General features: G+C 36.2%; 2 protein-coding genes across 2 annotated transcripts; both read right to left on the bottom strand.

Annotated features, from left to right (window-relative positions):
* Window positions 1-3,222: 3,222 nt before the first annotated feature.
* Window positions 3,223-10,126, bottom strand: LOC131010025 (receptor-like protein EIX1). The gene is made up of 4 exons (XM_057937419.1): window positions 9,468-10,126; window positions 9,298-9,347; window positions 5,094-5,215; window positions 3,223-4,845 (listed from the first exon to the last, which is right to left on the bottom strand). The coding sequence occupies exons 1-4, from the start codon at window positions 10,124-10,126 to the stop codon at window positions 3,223-3,225; spliced, it is 2,454 nt and encodes an 817-aa protein (XP_057793402.1).
* On the bottom strand, window positions 9,053-12,512 carry LOC131009479 (receptor-like protein EIX2). Its single transcript, XM_057936824.1, has 2 exons — window positions 9,433-12,512; window positions 9,053-9,347 (listed from the first exon to the last, which is right to left on the bottom strand). Exon 1 carries the CDS (start codon window positions 12,468-12,470, stop codon window positions 10,212-10,214), a length of 2,259 nt encoding a protein of 752 aa, XP_057792807.1. The 5' UTR covers window positions 12,471-12,512; the 3' UTR covers window positions 9,053-9,347; window positions 9,433-10,211.
* Between the last annotated feature and the right edge of the window lie 1,841 nt (window positions 12,513-14,353).

Below are 14,353 nucleotides of genomic sequence, written 5' to 3' on the forward strand. Positions count from 1 at the left end.
ATAGATTTCCTCCTCCAAGTCACCATGAAGGAAAGCTGTTTTTACATCCAGTTGCGCAAGATGTAAATTCTCCGCAGCTACAATTTTCAACACCAGTCTGATTGTAGTCAGCTTCACGACTGGAGAGAAAATTTCGTTGTAGTCAACACCTTCTTTCTGCTGAAAGCCTTTGACAACCAATCTCGCTTTGTAGCGTTTGCTCCCGTCATGCTCTTCTTTGATCCTGAAAACCCACTTGTTATGAAGTGCTTTCTTACCAGGTGGTAATTCAGCTAAATCCCATGTCTGATTTGACATGAGTGAGTCCATCTCATCTTTCATGGCAGACTCCCACTTGGCTGAATTCTCCACTTGCATGGCTTCATCATAACACTCTGGTTCTCCACTATCAGTTAACAACAGATAGTGCAAAGAAGGCGAATAGCGTTGGGTTGGCTTGGGAACTCTGGAGGAGCGTCTTAGTACTGGCGTGCTTGGTTCGCCATCGACTGCTTCAGGACTGACCTGAACATCTTTTTCAGAAATCTCCTCAAACTCAACGAATTCCTCCTTTGTTTCAGCATCATTGTTTGGGCTTCTTGATTCTGCTGTCATCCGGTCTTTGTACATCACATTCTCATTGAATATGACGTCCCTGCTCCGGATGATCTTCCGATTTTCATAGTCCCAAAATCGGTAGCCAAACTCGTCCCCGCCATATCCAACAAAAACACATTTGTTAGATTTTGCATCGAGTTTACTTCTTTGAGCGGAATCAATGTGTATGTACGAAATACAACCAAACACTCTTAAATGTGAAAGGTTTACCTCCTTTTTGCTCCAAACTTCTTCTGGTATTCTCCCGTCCAACGGGACTGATGGCCCACGATTGATCAAGTAGGCCGCGGTGTTGACAGCTTCAGCCCACAACATTTTGGGCAAGCCGGCATGTATTCTCATGCTCCTGGCACGTTCATTCAGAGTTCTGTTCATGCGCTCTGCCACGCCATTTTGCTGCGGCGTCATGGGAATTGTTTTCTCCATCTTAATTCCACTTTCTGCGCAAAATTCTCTGAATCTGCTATCTCTGTATTCTCCTCCATTATCCGACCTCAACCGTTTGACTTTCAACCCGGTTTCATTTTCCACCATCGCTTTCCATTTTCTGAAGGTATCAAAGACTTCTGATTTCTTCTTCAGAAAATAAACCCACACCTTCCGTGTGGAATCATCAATGAAGGTGACGTAATACACTGAGCCTGAAAGAGATGGAACTGGTGATGGTCCCCATACATCTGTATGAACCAATTCCAACTTCTCCGTCTTGGGTTCCTTGCCAATCTTTGCAAAGCTAACTTTCTTTTGTTTGCCAAAAATGCAATCTTCACAAAGCCCGACATCTACTTTCTTCAGATGCGGCAGCTTCCCTTTTGACAGTAATGTCTTCATCCCTTTCTCGCTCATATGGCCAAGCCGTTGGTGCCACAAAATGGATTCCCCTTCAGCGTCTGCTACTGCAATGATATTCTCTAAGTTTGAGGTTACATAGAGAGTACCATTCATCTTGCCACGAGCAATGATGAGTGCTCCTTTGGTAATCTTCCATTCATGATCTGAGAAAGTTGTACAATAACCTTCTCCATCAAGTTGACCCACCGAGATCAAATTCCTTTTAAGACCGGGAATGTGTCTTACATTTTGCAGCTTCCAAGTAGTCTGATTTGGCAGCTTCAAACGTATATCACCTTTTCCCACGATCTTTAAAGCTTCATCGTCAGCTAGATGAACCTTCCCGAAATCACCAGTGACGTAGTTCTCCATGATTTCTCGGCATGGTTCACCTGCTTAGAATCCAAAATCCATGATTCAATCGGGCTGTTGACGCTTAGAATCATAGCATCACCTGCTTCCTCGGCTACGTTGGCAGATTCTTGAGCACCACCATTCCTTTTTGGTGCTCGACAATCCTTCTTGAAGTGACCCGGCTTGCCACAATTATAGCAGCTAAGATCTTTCTTTCTCGATCTAGATTTGCCTCTTCTAGATTTGGATCTACTGCGATTTGTATTTCTTTCTGAAGTTCTTCCTCTAGACTCGGTGTGTAGAGCCGAAGAGGTTGACGATTCACCCGATTCCCTCCGCCGAATTTCTTCACTCAATACCAGATCCCGAACATCATTGAACTTTAATTTGTTGTTCCCCGATGAACTGCTAACTGCTGTAACAGTAGCATTCCAACTGTCTGGTAGAGATGATAAGAGAATCAAAGCTCGAACTTCATCATCAAACTCAATCTCCACAGAACTCAATTGGGTTGTTATTGTGTTGAGTTCATTGAGATGTTGAGCTACCGATGCACCTTCCGCCATCCGTAGGTTGAATAATCGCCTCATCAGGTGGACTTTATTTGAGGCCGATGGTTTTTCATACATACTGGAGAGAGCCGTCATAAGACCCGCCGTGGTCTTTTCTTTTGCTATGTTGAAGGCAACATTACGGGATAACGTCAGTCGAATTACTCCGAGGGCTTGTCTGTCGAGAAGGATCCAGTCTTCATCCTTCATGCCCTCTGGTTGTTTTCCTGAGAGAGGTTGATATAACTTTTTCTGGTACAGATAATCTTCAATCTGCATTTTCCAGAAGCCAAAGTCCGCACCGTCGAACTTCTCGATTTTCACCTTTCCTTCATCTGCAGCCATCGCTCCCACTCGATCTGGACTCCTTGGATCGTTTCTGATTTTTTTTCAGCTAACCACCTGTGTTTAGAACACCTTTTTGTCGACAAACTGGAACCGCCGACAAATTTCACTATTCACGGAATTCACTATTCACGTGAATAGTAACAGCGAAAAATATATCAGAAAGTATCTGCCACCAACGTGGCTCTGATACCAGTTGTTGGGAAATTAGGTGCAATTTCCCTCTAACCAGATATGCGAGAGCGAGATAAATGCGGAATAATAAAGACACAAATTTGATAACGGAGTTCGGCCAATTATGCCTACGTCTCCGGAGCTGCTGCAGATCTATTTAACAAGGGAGAAAAATATACAGTGTTTACAACACTCACAACACTCAACTCACAACCCGTTATTCCCCGAGAAAATTACTATCTAATTTTCTCACACCAAAAGCTTCTAACTAAGCTTTTGTCTCAAACCCACTCTTGCTCTCTCTACTAACAGAAGAAGATTTTCTGCTTTTGTTTTGTGGTGTATTTACAAATGCTGCTTCGAGGATTATTTATAGGGAATTGAGGTGGTAGGTGGCTGCAGTGTGAAAAGAAATGTTGCCATTGTTGAATGGCTTGCCGCAACTTTTTGACAATTGTGGGAGCTGCTTTTTGACTAACAGAAATTTATTCCAGCGAAGGTTTAGATATCGCATGTTATACAACTCGCCAATCCAATTGGGGATCTCTCCGGTTAACGCATTCCCTCCAACATCAACTAACCTCAAATACTGGCAAAGTCTCAAAGTGGAAGGCAACTCTCCAGATAAATTATTACCACGCAACTGCAGTGCATGGAGAACAAGCAAAGAGCCCAAAGAGCGAGCAATTTCACCCGAAAATCTGTTGTCAGCCAAATTGAGAGAGAACAAGTATGGCATTTTCTCCCAACAGTTGGGAATCTCTCCTGCCAACTTATTATTGGAGAGGTCAAGGCTCACAAGTTGATATTGGGGAATTTCGCAGATAGATGAAATTGAACCAGAGAACATATTTCCATTCAACTGAATAATACGAGCATTGGCATAAAATAATGGAATAGGACCTGAGAATCTATTGTTGCTAAGATCTAAGTGTCTCATGGAAGTGGATGAGAGATTAGGAACATATCCAGTAATTTGATTGTCAGAAAGATATAAGGCCTCTAATGAAGGGGATATAGTCCACAACCATGTTGGGGCTTCATCTCTTATGCCACCTCTAGAGAGATCAAGGCCTGTAAAATTCCTCTGAGTTTGGATCCATTTTGGGAAAGATGGGCCCACATTGCATCCGGCTAAAAATATACCTTCCAACTGAAAAGGTGGATTCCAGTCGGGGGCAATATCCAAGATCAATGAATTGAAGGATAAATCTAGTGTCTTCAACTTGTCGAGCTTGATGAGATGGGATTCAGAGACTGAACCCTCTAAAGAATTTCTAGAAAGATCTAGAATATGAAGCTCGGAGAGTTGGCCAATACTTAGAGGCATGGAGCCTGTGAAGTTGTTATCCCCAAGGTACACTTCTGTCAATGCCGAAAGTGCTCTCAAGTCTGGCACTGAACCATTCAGTTGATTCTTAGCCAAGTCTAGAATTTGAAGTGATTCCAATATTCCTTTGGCGGATATATTTCCAAACAACTCATCAAAGTCTCCTCTATAGTCATTTTCATAAAGGACTAAGACGCGCAGACGACTGAGATTGGACAAAGATTTTGGGACTTGACCTTGAAGCATGTTACTAGAAAGATCAAGATGCTCAATAAGAACCAAACTCTCTAAAAATGCATTAGGAATTAGGCCACCTAAAGCATTTTGTGACAGGTCTATTTCCACTAGACTTGTACTTATGTTTGATAACCAATCGAATGAGGAAGAAGTGAGGCTATTATTTGACAGATCAAGGATAGAAAGAAGAGATGTGGAAGAAGAACTAGAAGAAGGTTTATTATCCTTGAGGCCACAAGATTTCAAGTGCAATTCATATAGGGAATGAAGACTTGGGATATGCTGCAGCCAATTGGTGTGACTTAAGTCGATTTGACTCAAATCAAGAAAAGACAACAAAGAGAGATTTGAAAGCCAATCGAGATTCTCACTCCTCAAAGAGTTGCGAGAGAGACCAAGTGAGCGCAGGTTAGTAAGGTTCCCTATCTGAGGAGGAATGATCCCAGAAAAGTAAGAATTCCGGAGATACAAGTGATTGTAATTGTTTCATGGAACCAATGAATTCCGGGATTGGATTGCCTCCAAAATCATTGCAACTGAGATCAAGATAGTTTAAATGATGCAACTCAAGCAAGGAAGAACCAACCTTACCTTGCAATGCACCATCATAATCACAAGCATTAAGTTGGAGAGTGATGACATGGCGAGTGGTGTTGCTGCACTCAACACCGTACCATTCGCAGCATTCTGTCACTTCGCCATGACGAGAGAATACCATCATCACCGATGAGGCTGTTCTTGAAGCTCAGAAGAGCTTCTCTCTCCCTCTCTATGCATCTCACTTCTGCACCATCTCCTGAAACATAGACACAAAGTAGAACAAAAAGAAGAAATTTGATTGGAATTCCTCTATCAGAAATCATTTTTTTTTTTAATGTATATGGAAGTGATCTAGTCTGGACACTCAAAAATCTCAATTCGTTGGGTTTAAATAGCTCAAGACATGTATGAAACGATATTCGATTTAAACTGGCTAGTGTGAAAAATGCGTGGTTGTTGCATTTCGTAAACTTATACATATACATCTTGTTTTTAGAAGATATATATCTTTATACCTGCAAATACTTAGAGTCAACTTGCTCAATGACTTGCAACCGTAGGTGTAATCGAATCGAGCCGAACCGAATAATGGTGTGCTCAAGTTTAGGTTGTTTAGTATCGAATCGAATCCCGAACGTTACTTATCGAATACCTTGAACGAGCCTATACGAACTTTCTAAATTTATATTTATATTCAAAATATTGATTATTTTATTTTAAAAATAAATTATTTTATTTAAAATAATAAATATATTAATTATTTTCTTATGACAAATAAAATTAATTAGAGATTTAATACAATTATTATTAATTTTAGTGGATAAATATAAGTTGTATATACTAATAATTTATATTTTTCAAGCTGAATCATTTGACGAACATGTTCACGAGCTAACGAGCCGAATACTACTAAGCTCAAGTTTGGTTTGTTTATCGAGCTTCTCTAAACGAACTTGAACGAGATTTTTTCGAGCCGAGCTTCGAATAGTTCGCGAGCGACTTGGTTTGTTTACACCCCTACTTGCAAGTCAATTTAAAAGAAAAAAACAAAACAAACGTGAAGCTTGTTATGTAGGCCGTCAAAATTGACCAAAGCTTGTGAAAAACGAGAAAGTAATTTCATTATCAAAATGATATAGAAATTGTTTGAAGATAATTCATGATAAGTTAACGTGGAAAATTTTCAATGTGAGATTCATCAATTTTAACTAAATGTACTACACATCATAGAGAATCTTACATTTTTCAATGTGGGATTCAATACAATATCAATTTAATGAGTTTTCAAATAGTTTTAATTCTAATTTTTCATTTTACTTTTTAATTATTATTTTTTAATCTACAAATACATTTAAAATAAGGATAATAGAAATGAAAATTATTGTAATATTTTTATAATTAACGTAGTGTTGAATTTTAATATAAATGAATTTTATGTTGTTAAATTTAATGTTAAAATTAATTAAAAATAATATCAAACATAAAGATAAAATAAAAAACAAATTTTAAGACTCGGGCTGTTGGCTCTCTCAATGTAAAGGGTGGACACTTAAATGGTGGGGAGCGCTTTTAAGAGCCCATCCTAGCTCTCTAATGTGGATGCTCTAAGAGCTCCGAACTCTGTTCAAAAAATTAATCATAATGAATAAGATGGATTATTTTAAAATCTAACCAAATTAAGCCCATTTTAAGTCCAAACTATAGCCCATTAATATACCCCCTCAGTCCCACGAAGCATGACCAAGTTTTCTTTTTTGTTTGTCTCATGAAGCTTTACCAGTTTTCTTATATGGCAAAAAAAATTATCTTTTATTCACCTTTTCACTTTTACACCTATCACACTTAACACACAAAATACCAATTTCTTAAAACCCGTGCAAAAAATAACTTGGCCATACTTTATGGGACGGAGGGAGTATTTTTTATTGACCAAAGTTTATTTTTCTCTTCAATCGCCGCTGCTTCATCTTTTCTTCCTGGTAGCTTCTCTCTCTTTTTTCTTCAATGGCCGCTGCTACTAGGTGTGATTTTTATTTATTTATTCTAGGCAATAGAATCACGTATAATGTGGAGCTCCGCTAGGTTATAATTTTCTTCAAAGATAATCCTTTAAGAAAATTCTGTTGAAAAACTTCATTATAATTACATAAACTATTGTCGTTAGATTAAGTATTTCCACTAAGAAAATTATATAAATGTAAATAAAATCAAATTATTATTTTTAATGTTTTATTTTTAGAATTATCATAGAAATTAAATTAAACAAAGAATGGCAATTTCATCTTTGGTATTGTGCATACCAAGCATAGGAATCACCTAAAGTTTGTCATTCCTTTCCCACACTCATTCCATTCCTACTTTCATTTCATTCCACTCTTATTTCATTTCATCATATCAATCACCTCCTAGAGTCAACTTGCTCAATGACTTGCAAGTCAATTTGAAAAGAAAAAAAAATAAAGACAAACAAACGTGAAGCTTGTTATGTAGGCCGTCGAAATTGACCAAAGCTTGTGAAAAACGAGAAAGTAATTTGATTATCAAAATTATATAGAAATCGTTTGAAGATAATTCATGATAAGTTAATGTGGAAAATTTTCAATGTGAGATTCATCAATTTTAATTAAATGTAGCTTCACTATGTACTACACATTGTTGAAAATTTTACATTTTTCAATATGTGATTCAATATAATATCAATTTAATGAGTTTTCAAATAGTTTTAATTCTAATTTTTCATTTTACTTTTTAATTATTATTTTTTAATCTACAAATACATTTAAAATAAGGATAATAGAAATGAAAATTATTGTAATATTATTATAATTAACGTAGTGTTGAATTTTAATTTAAATGAATTTTATGTTGTAAAATTTAATGTTAAAATTAATTAAAAATAATATTAAATATAAAGATAAAATTAAAAATAAAATTTAAGACTCAGGCTCTCTCAATGTGAAGGGTGGACTCTTAAATGGCGGGGAGAACTTTTAAGAGCCCATCCTGACTCTCCAATGTGGATGCTCTAAGAGCTCCGAAACTCTCTAATTGGTTCAAAAAATTAATCATAATGAATAAGATGGATTATTTTAAAATTTAACCAAATTAAGATTATTTTAAGTCCAAACTATAGCCCATTAATATACTCCCTTAGTCCCACGAAGCATGATCAAGTTTCCTTTTTGGTTTGTCCCACAAAGCTTGACCAGTTTCCTTATATGGCAAAAAAATTTACTCTTTATTCATCTTTTCACTTTTACACCTACCACACTTAACACACACAATACCAATTTCTTAAAACCCGTGTCGAAAAAAACTTGGCTTCATCTTCTCTTCCTGGTAGCTTCTTTCTCTCTTTTTTCTTCAATGGCCGCCGCTACCAGGTGTGATTTTTATTTATTTATTCTAGGCAATAGAATCACGTATAATGTGGAGCTCCGCCAGGTTATAATTTTCTTCAAAGATAATCCTTTAAGAAAATTTTGTTGAAAAACTTCATTATAATTACATAAATTATTGTCGTTAGATTAAGTATTTCTACTAAGAAAATTATATAAATGTAAATAGGGTTGGGATCTATGAATAGTATTTCTACTAAGAAAATTATGCAAATAGTATTTCTTAAAACCCATCGTATTCCACTATTTATTTCATAGCCTAATAATACTAGCTAGCACTACATGCTTCGCTTTTTTGTTTTGTCTTTCAAATTGACTCTCAAGTCGTTGAGAGTGTTGAATTAATTTTATTAATGTTTATATATCAAGTTGGCGAAGACTTACTTTTGTCGATTTCTTTCTCTTTTTGTTTAACTTTCTAAAAGGAACATTATTTATATGCCTAAAAAAGTTTTCCACGCGTTTTTCCACTACTTTTGGTTTGTATTCTTTTATTCTTTTGTGACCCCCAACAGAAAAAAATAAAATAAAAAATTGGTTATATAGTCTTCTTTGTATGCGAGGTGATAATGATAAACAAAAGTAAATCGAACAAGAACACAAATTTACGTGGTTCGGCTTTCGCCTACATCCACGGGAGAGTCAATCGGAGGAGATTTATTGATCAACAAAGAAATTCCAAAATACAGATCGAAATACTATGAGCGATAATATATATACTACGCAAGTCAGTCCCTGCAGCTTCAACCCACTGTCACACATACAACATATTCAATATAACTTCATCACTTAAAAATTAAAATACATGACAAACAACGATAAAATTAAAAAATAAAAAGTAGGAAAAACACTTAATTTGATGAACAGTGACATAATTAAAGTATTAAGAGACACATAATAGGACTATAATTGAGGTACCAAAACTATATTTATTAATTACTAGCAACACTTCTTCCACATTTCTTCATGTATCCACGAGCTTGTCCGCCTCTATTCACAAAGAAATAAAGATAGGATAATATCTTAGAAAACTGAGAATGGTAAAAAAATATTGATGTAAAATGTAGTTTATTACCAGTATTTCAGCTTCGTCTCCATTTGGATACAAACACAGCAATCCTGACGTAGAACCAATCTCCAACAGCATCCCAGAAATTGAAGTATGCAATTCTCCATGATTTCTTCAGTATGAAAGTTCCAACAACTCCCCAAAATCCAAATATAAAACCAAAGCCCAATGATATGCAGACTTCTTGCATAAAAGAGAGGCTGTTGTCGTCTTTCTCATTCGGATTAGTGGTGGATGGCCTCAAGCTATCTTCGGGGCACGATGCCAGAGGGGGCCCACAGAGTCCGTCATTCTCATCATAAGCAGATGCGTTGAAGCTCTGAAGTTGAGTACTCGTTGGAATTTTACCAATTAAGTCGTTGTTCGACAAGTCGAGAACAGCCAAGTACTGTAACTGTGCCAGGCTTGTGGGTAATTCACCGGAAAATTGGTTGTGTGATAGGTCAAGACATTCTAACATTTCCATCTCACCAATATCTCGAATTATATTTCCTGTCAAACTATTTCTTGATAGGTTCAAGGAAATTAATCCAAGCATACTGGAAAATGATTTGGGAATGTTTCCGGTCAAACTATTGCTTGAAAAATCAATGAGTTTGAGAAGCTTGAGATTTTTCCTATATTCCGATTCTTGACCTTTCCATTGAATTGCCGAATATTCATAAACAGGTCGAATTTCCTCATTTGGAAGATTGATCATTGTATTGGAACCAGGAGGTAATAACCAAGCCAATCATCCTAGTATGGTATTCTTTTGAGCCAACGTAGTAAAATTGTTGAAGCAATCAGGTATTTTTCCAGACTAAGTAGTTCATCGACAAGTCCAGAATTCGAATATGAGTGAGATTGCAAATCTGAGGAGGAATATTGCCATGCAATTTATTCCCGTGAAGGTTTAGAAATGCCATGTTATCCAAGTCGCCAATCCAAGTGGGGATCTCTCCTGTTAACGCATTCCCTCCAACATCAACTAACAGCAATCTTTGGCAAAGTCTCAAAGTGGAAGGCAACTCTCCAGATAAATTATTACCACGAAACTGTAGTGCAAAGAGGTGAAGCAAAGAGCCGAAAGAGCGAGGAATTTCACCCGAAAAACTGTTGTCGGCCAAATTCAAAGAGTCCAAGTTTGGCATTTTATCCCAACAGTTGGGAATCTCTCCTGCCAACTTATTATTGGAGAGGTCAAGTCTAAGAAGCTGACGATATTGGGGAATTTTGCAAATACTTGAAATTGAACCAGAGAACATATTTCCATTCAACTTAATAAGACTAGCATTGGCATAAAATAATGGAATAGGACCTGAGAAACTATTGTTACTAAGATCTAAGTCTATGATGGAAGTGGATGAAAGATTAGGAACAGATCCAGTAACTTGATTGTCCGAAAGTAATAAGGCACCTAATGAAGGGGATATAGTCCACAACCATGTTGGGGCTTCATCTCTTATGCCACCTCTAGAGAGATCAAGGACGGTAAAATTCCTCTGAGTTTCGATCCATTTTGGGAAAGATGGGCCCACATTGCATCCGGCTAAAAATATACCATCCAACTGAAAAGGTGGATTCCAGTCGGGGGCAATATCCAAGATCAATGAATTGAAGGATAAATCTAGTATCTTCAATTTATCAAGCTTGGTGAAGTGGGATTCAAAGACTGAACCTTCCAAAGAATTACGAGAAAGATCTAGAATCTGAAGCTCGGAGAGTTGGCCAATACTTAAAGGCATGGAGCCTGTGAAGTTGTTTCCCCCAAAGTACACTTCTGTCAATGCAGAAAATGCTCTCAAGTTTGGCACTGAACCATTGAGTTTATTATCAGCCAAATCCAGAATTTGGAGTGATTCCAACATTCCTTTGGCAGATATATTTCCAAACAGCTCATCAAGTTCTCCTCCTAAGTCATTTTCATAAAGGACTAAGACGCGCAGACGACTCAGATTGGACAAAGATTTTGGGATATGACCTTGAAGCATGTTATTGGAAAGATCAAGATACTCGATAAGAACCAAACTCTCTAAAAATGCATTAGGAATTGGGCCACCTAAAGCATTGTGTGACAGGTCTATTTCCACTAGACTTGTAGTTATGTTTGATAACCAATCGAACGAGGAAGAAGTGAGGTTATTATCAGACACAGCAAGGATAGAAAGATGAGATTTGGAAGAAGAATTAAGAAAAGATGAGGAAGAAGTGAGGTTACAGGAATTCAAGTACAATTCATTTAGGGAACGAAGACTTGGGATGTGCAGCAGCCAGTTGGTGTGACTTAAGTCGATTTGACTCAAATCAAGATAAGACAACAAAGAGAGATTTGAAAGCCAATCGAGATTCTCAGTCGTCAAAGAGTTATGTGAGAGATCAAGTGAGCGTAGGTTGGTAAGGTTACCTATCTGAGAAGGAATAGTCCCCTTGAGGCCACAAGAATACAAGTGCAATTCATATAGGAAATGAAGACTTGAGATATGTTGCAGCGAGTTGGGGTGACTTAAGTCGATTTGACTCAAATGAAGATAAGACAACGAAGAGAGATTCGAAAGCCAAATGAGATTCTCAGTCGTCAAAGAGTTGAATGAGAGATCAAGTGAGAGTAGGTTGGTAAGGTTACCAAGCTGAGGAGGAATGATCCCAGAAAAGTGAGAATACTTGAGATACAAGTGTTGTAATTGTTTCATGGAACCAATGAATGCTGGGATAGAATTGCCTCCAAAATCATTGCAACTGAGATCAAGATAGTTTAAATGATGCAACTCAAGCAAGGAAGAACCAACCTTACCTTGCAATCCACCATAATAATGACAAGCATTAAGTTGGAGGGCGATGACATGGCGAGTCGTGTTGCTGCACTCAACACCATACCATTCACAGCATTCGTCACTTCGCCATGACGAGAGAAAACCATCATCGCCGATGAGGCCATTCTTGAAGCTCAGAAGAGCTTCTCTCTCCCTCGCAATGCATCTCACTTCTGCATCATCTCCTGAAACATAGACACAAACTAGAACAAAAAGAATAAATTTGATTGATATTCCTTTATCAGAAATCATGCTTTCTCTATTGATGTGTGGAAGTGATATATGTTTGTGGAATACTCCATAGTCTCAAGTTGTTTTGTTTAAATAGGCCAAAAACATGCCTGTTTCCTCACATTGCAAAATGTCACTTTCAAACTGAATGTATGAAAGGATACAATTCCTAACAATAAAATTAATTAAACCGACTTGCAAGTCAACTAGAAAGACAAAACAACAAAGTGAAGCGCCACTAACTTATAATCGCAAATAAGATAGAAATTGTTTAAAGATATCATAAATTAACGTAGAAATGGCTAGTCTTTTAACTTCTTTATTTTATTTCTTTATATATATTACTTGTTTATATTCTAGTTCACATGATGAAAGAGTTACTATTTACCTCCTTTAATAAAGTGACGTGAAAGAGGGGTAAGAATAAAATTATTTGACTTTGTTTCCTCTGTTAAATAAAGTGAGGTGAAAAGAGGGGCAATAAAAAATTGATTCAAGCTTTTTTCCTTCTTTAAATAAAGCGACGTGAAAGAGGGGTAAGAAAAAATGATTCAACATTGTTTCCTTTTTTGGATTTCCACTTCACAAAGATATTTTGTTTCATAGTATAAAAAATCAAAAAGATCGATGTTTATTTTATCATCTTTAAATAGGATGTGAATCTCGCCCAAAATCATTTTTCCAAAGTTCGCGCATTTTTGGCCATAACTCCTTAATAATTTGATTTTATTAAACTTTGATAATTATCTTAGTAGAAATACTTAATTTAACGACAATAATATGTAATTATAAAGAAGTTCTATAACAAATTTTCTTAAAGGATTATCTTGATAGATAATAAATTGAAAGTTAATTATTGAGGATTGCACATATATAGATATTTCTCACCAATTAAATGTCGAAATAAACCCTTGAAAACATTTAAACCTAAAACTTAAATAATTGATCTAATAAATATTGTTGTCCAAGTTTTTGAGTCCCATCATATTCCACTATTGATTTGATAGCCTAATAATAGTAGCACCATGGTATACGTGCTTCGCTTTTTTTCTTTTGTTTATATATATTTCAAGTTGAAATGTTTATATATATTTCAAGTTGACGAAGACTTAATATTGTTGATTTCTTTCTCTTTTAGTTTGTCTTTCTAAAAGGAGATTATTTATATGCCTGAAAAAGTTTTCCACGCGTGGTCTCTTGTAAAATCGATTTTATGGTAAAACCGACTTCATAATGACACTACTTCAACATACAAATGATACTTTAAAATGTTAAAGTATCATGATACTTTAAAATGTTAAAGTATTATTTGTATGTTGAAATAGTGTCATTGTGAAGTCGATTTCACCATAAAACCGAGTTTTTGTCTAGTTTCTTTTATTATTTGAGGTGATCTTGAATGCAATCAGTTACCAATTAAATCTCAAAATCAAATTTATCAGCTAAGAGCACAAATAGTACTCTTGCTAGACTTTTACTCTGAAAACTTAATTTGATTTTCAAAATCAAATATCTAAATACTTTTCTTGCAAAATTATATAGTACTTTAATTTATTTTAAATAAACTATTTTCACGCTCTAAACATATAATCAAGTTTATATTGCACGTTATAAATTACGTACTATTCTCCTTTTAATTTACTATGGCCCAAGTTATCAAAGCCCATCACATAACTAAACTAGACCTCAGTTTTGGGCCTAATCTATTTCATCACCTCGGCCCATATCTTTTTTAATCAACAATCTCAAAAAGGCCCAAAATTCTCCAACAATCCCTAGCCCCTTTCTCCTTCAATTTCAGGCGAGATTGCCACCGGAGCCACCGCCTCCACCTAGCATGGTATTAGCCATTTCATTGTATTGTTACTAATTCTTCTAAATTTACTTTTTGACATGTATTTTTA

Source organism: Salvia miltiorrhiza, chromosome 2 (genome assembly GCF_028751815.1).
Source record: "Salvia miltiorrhiza cultivar Shanhuang (shh) chromosome 2, IMPLAD_Smil_shh, whole genome shotgun sequence".
In the NCBI taxonomy this organism is placed as follows: Eukaryota; Viridiplantae; Streptophyta; class Magnoliopsida; order Lamiales; family Lamiaceae; genus Salvia; species Salvia miltiorrhiza.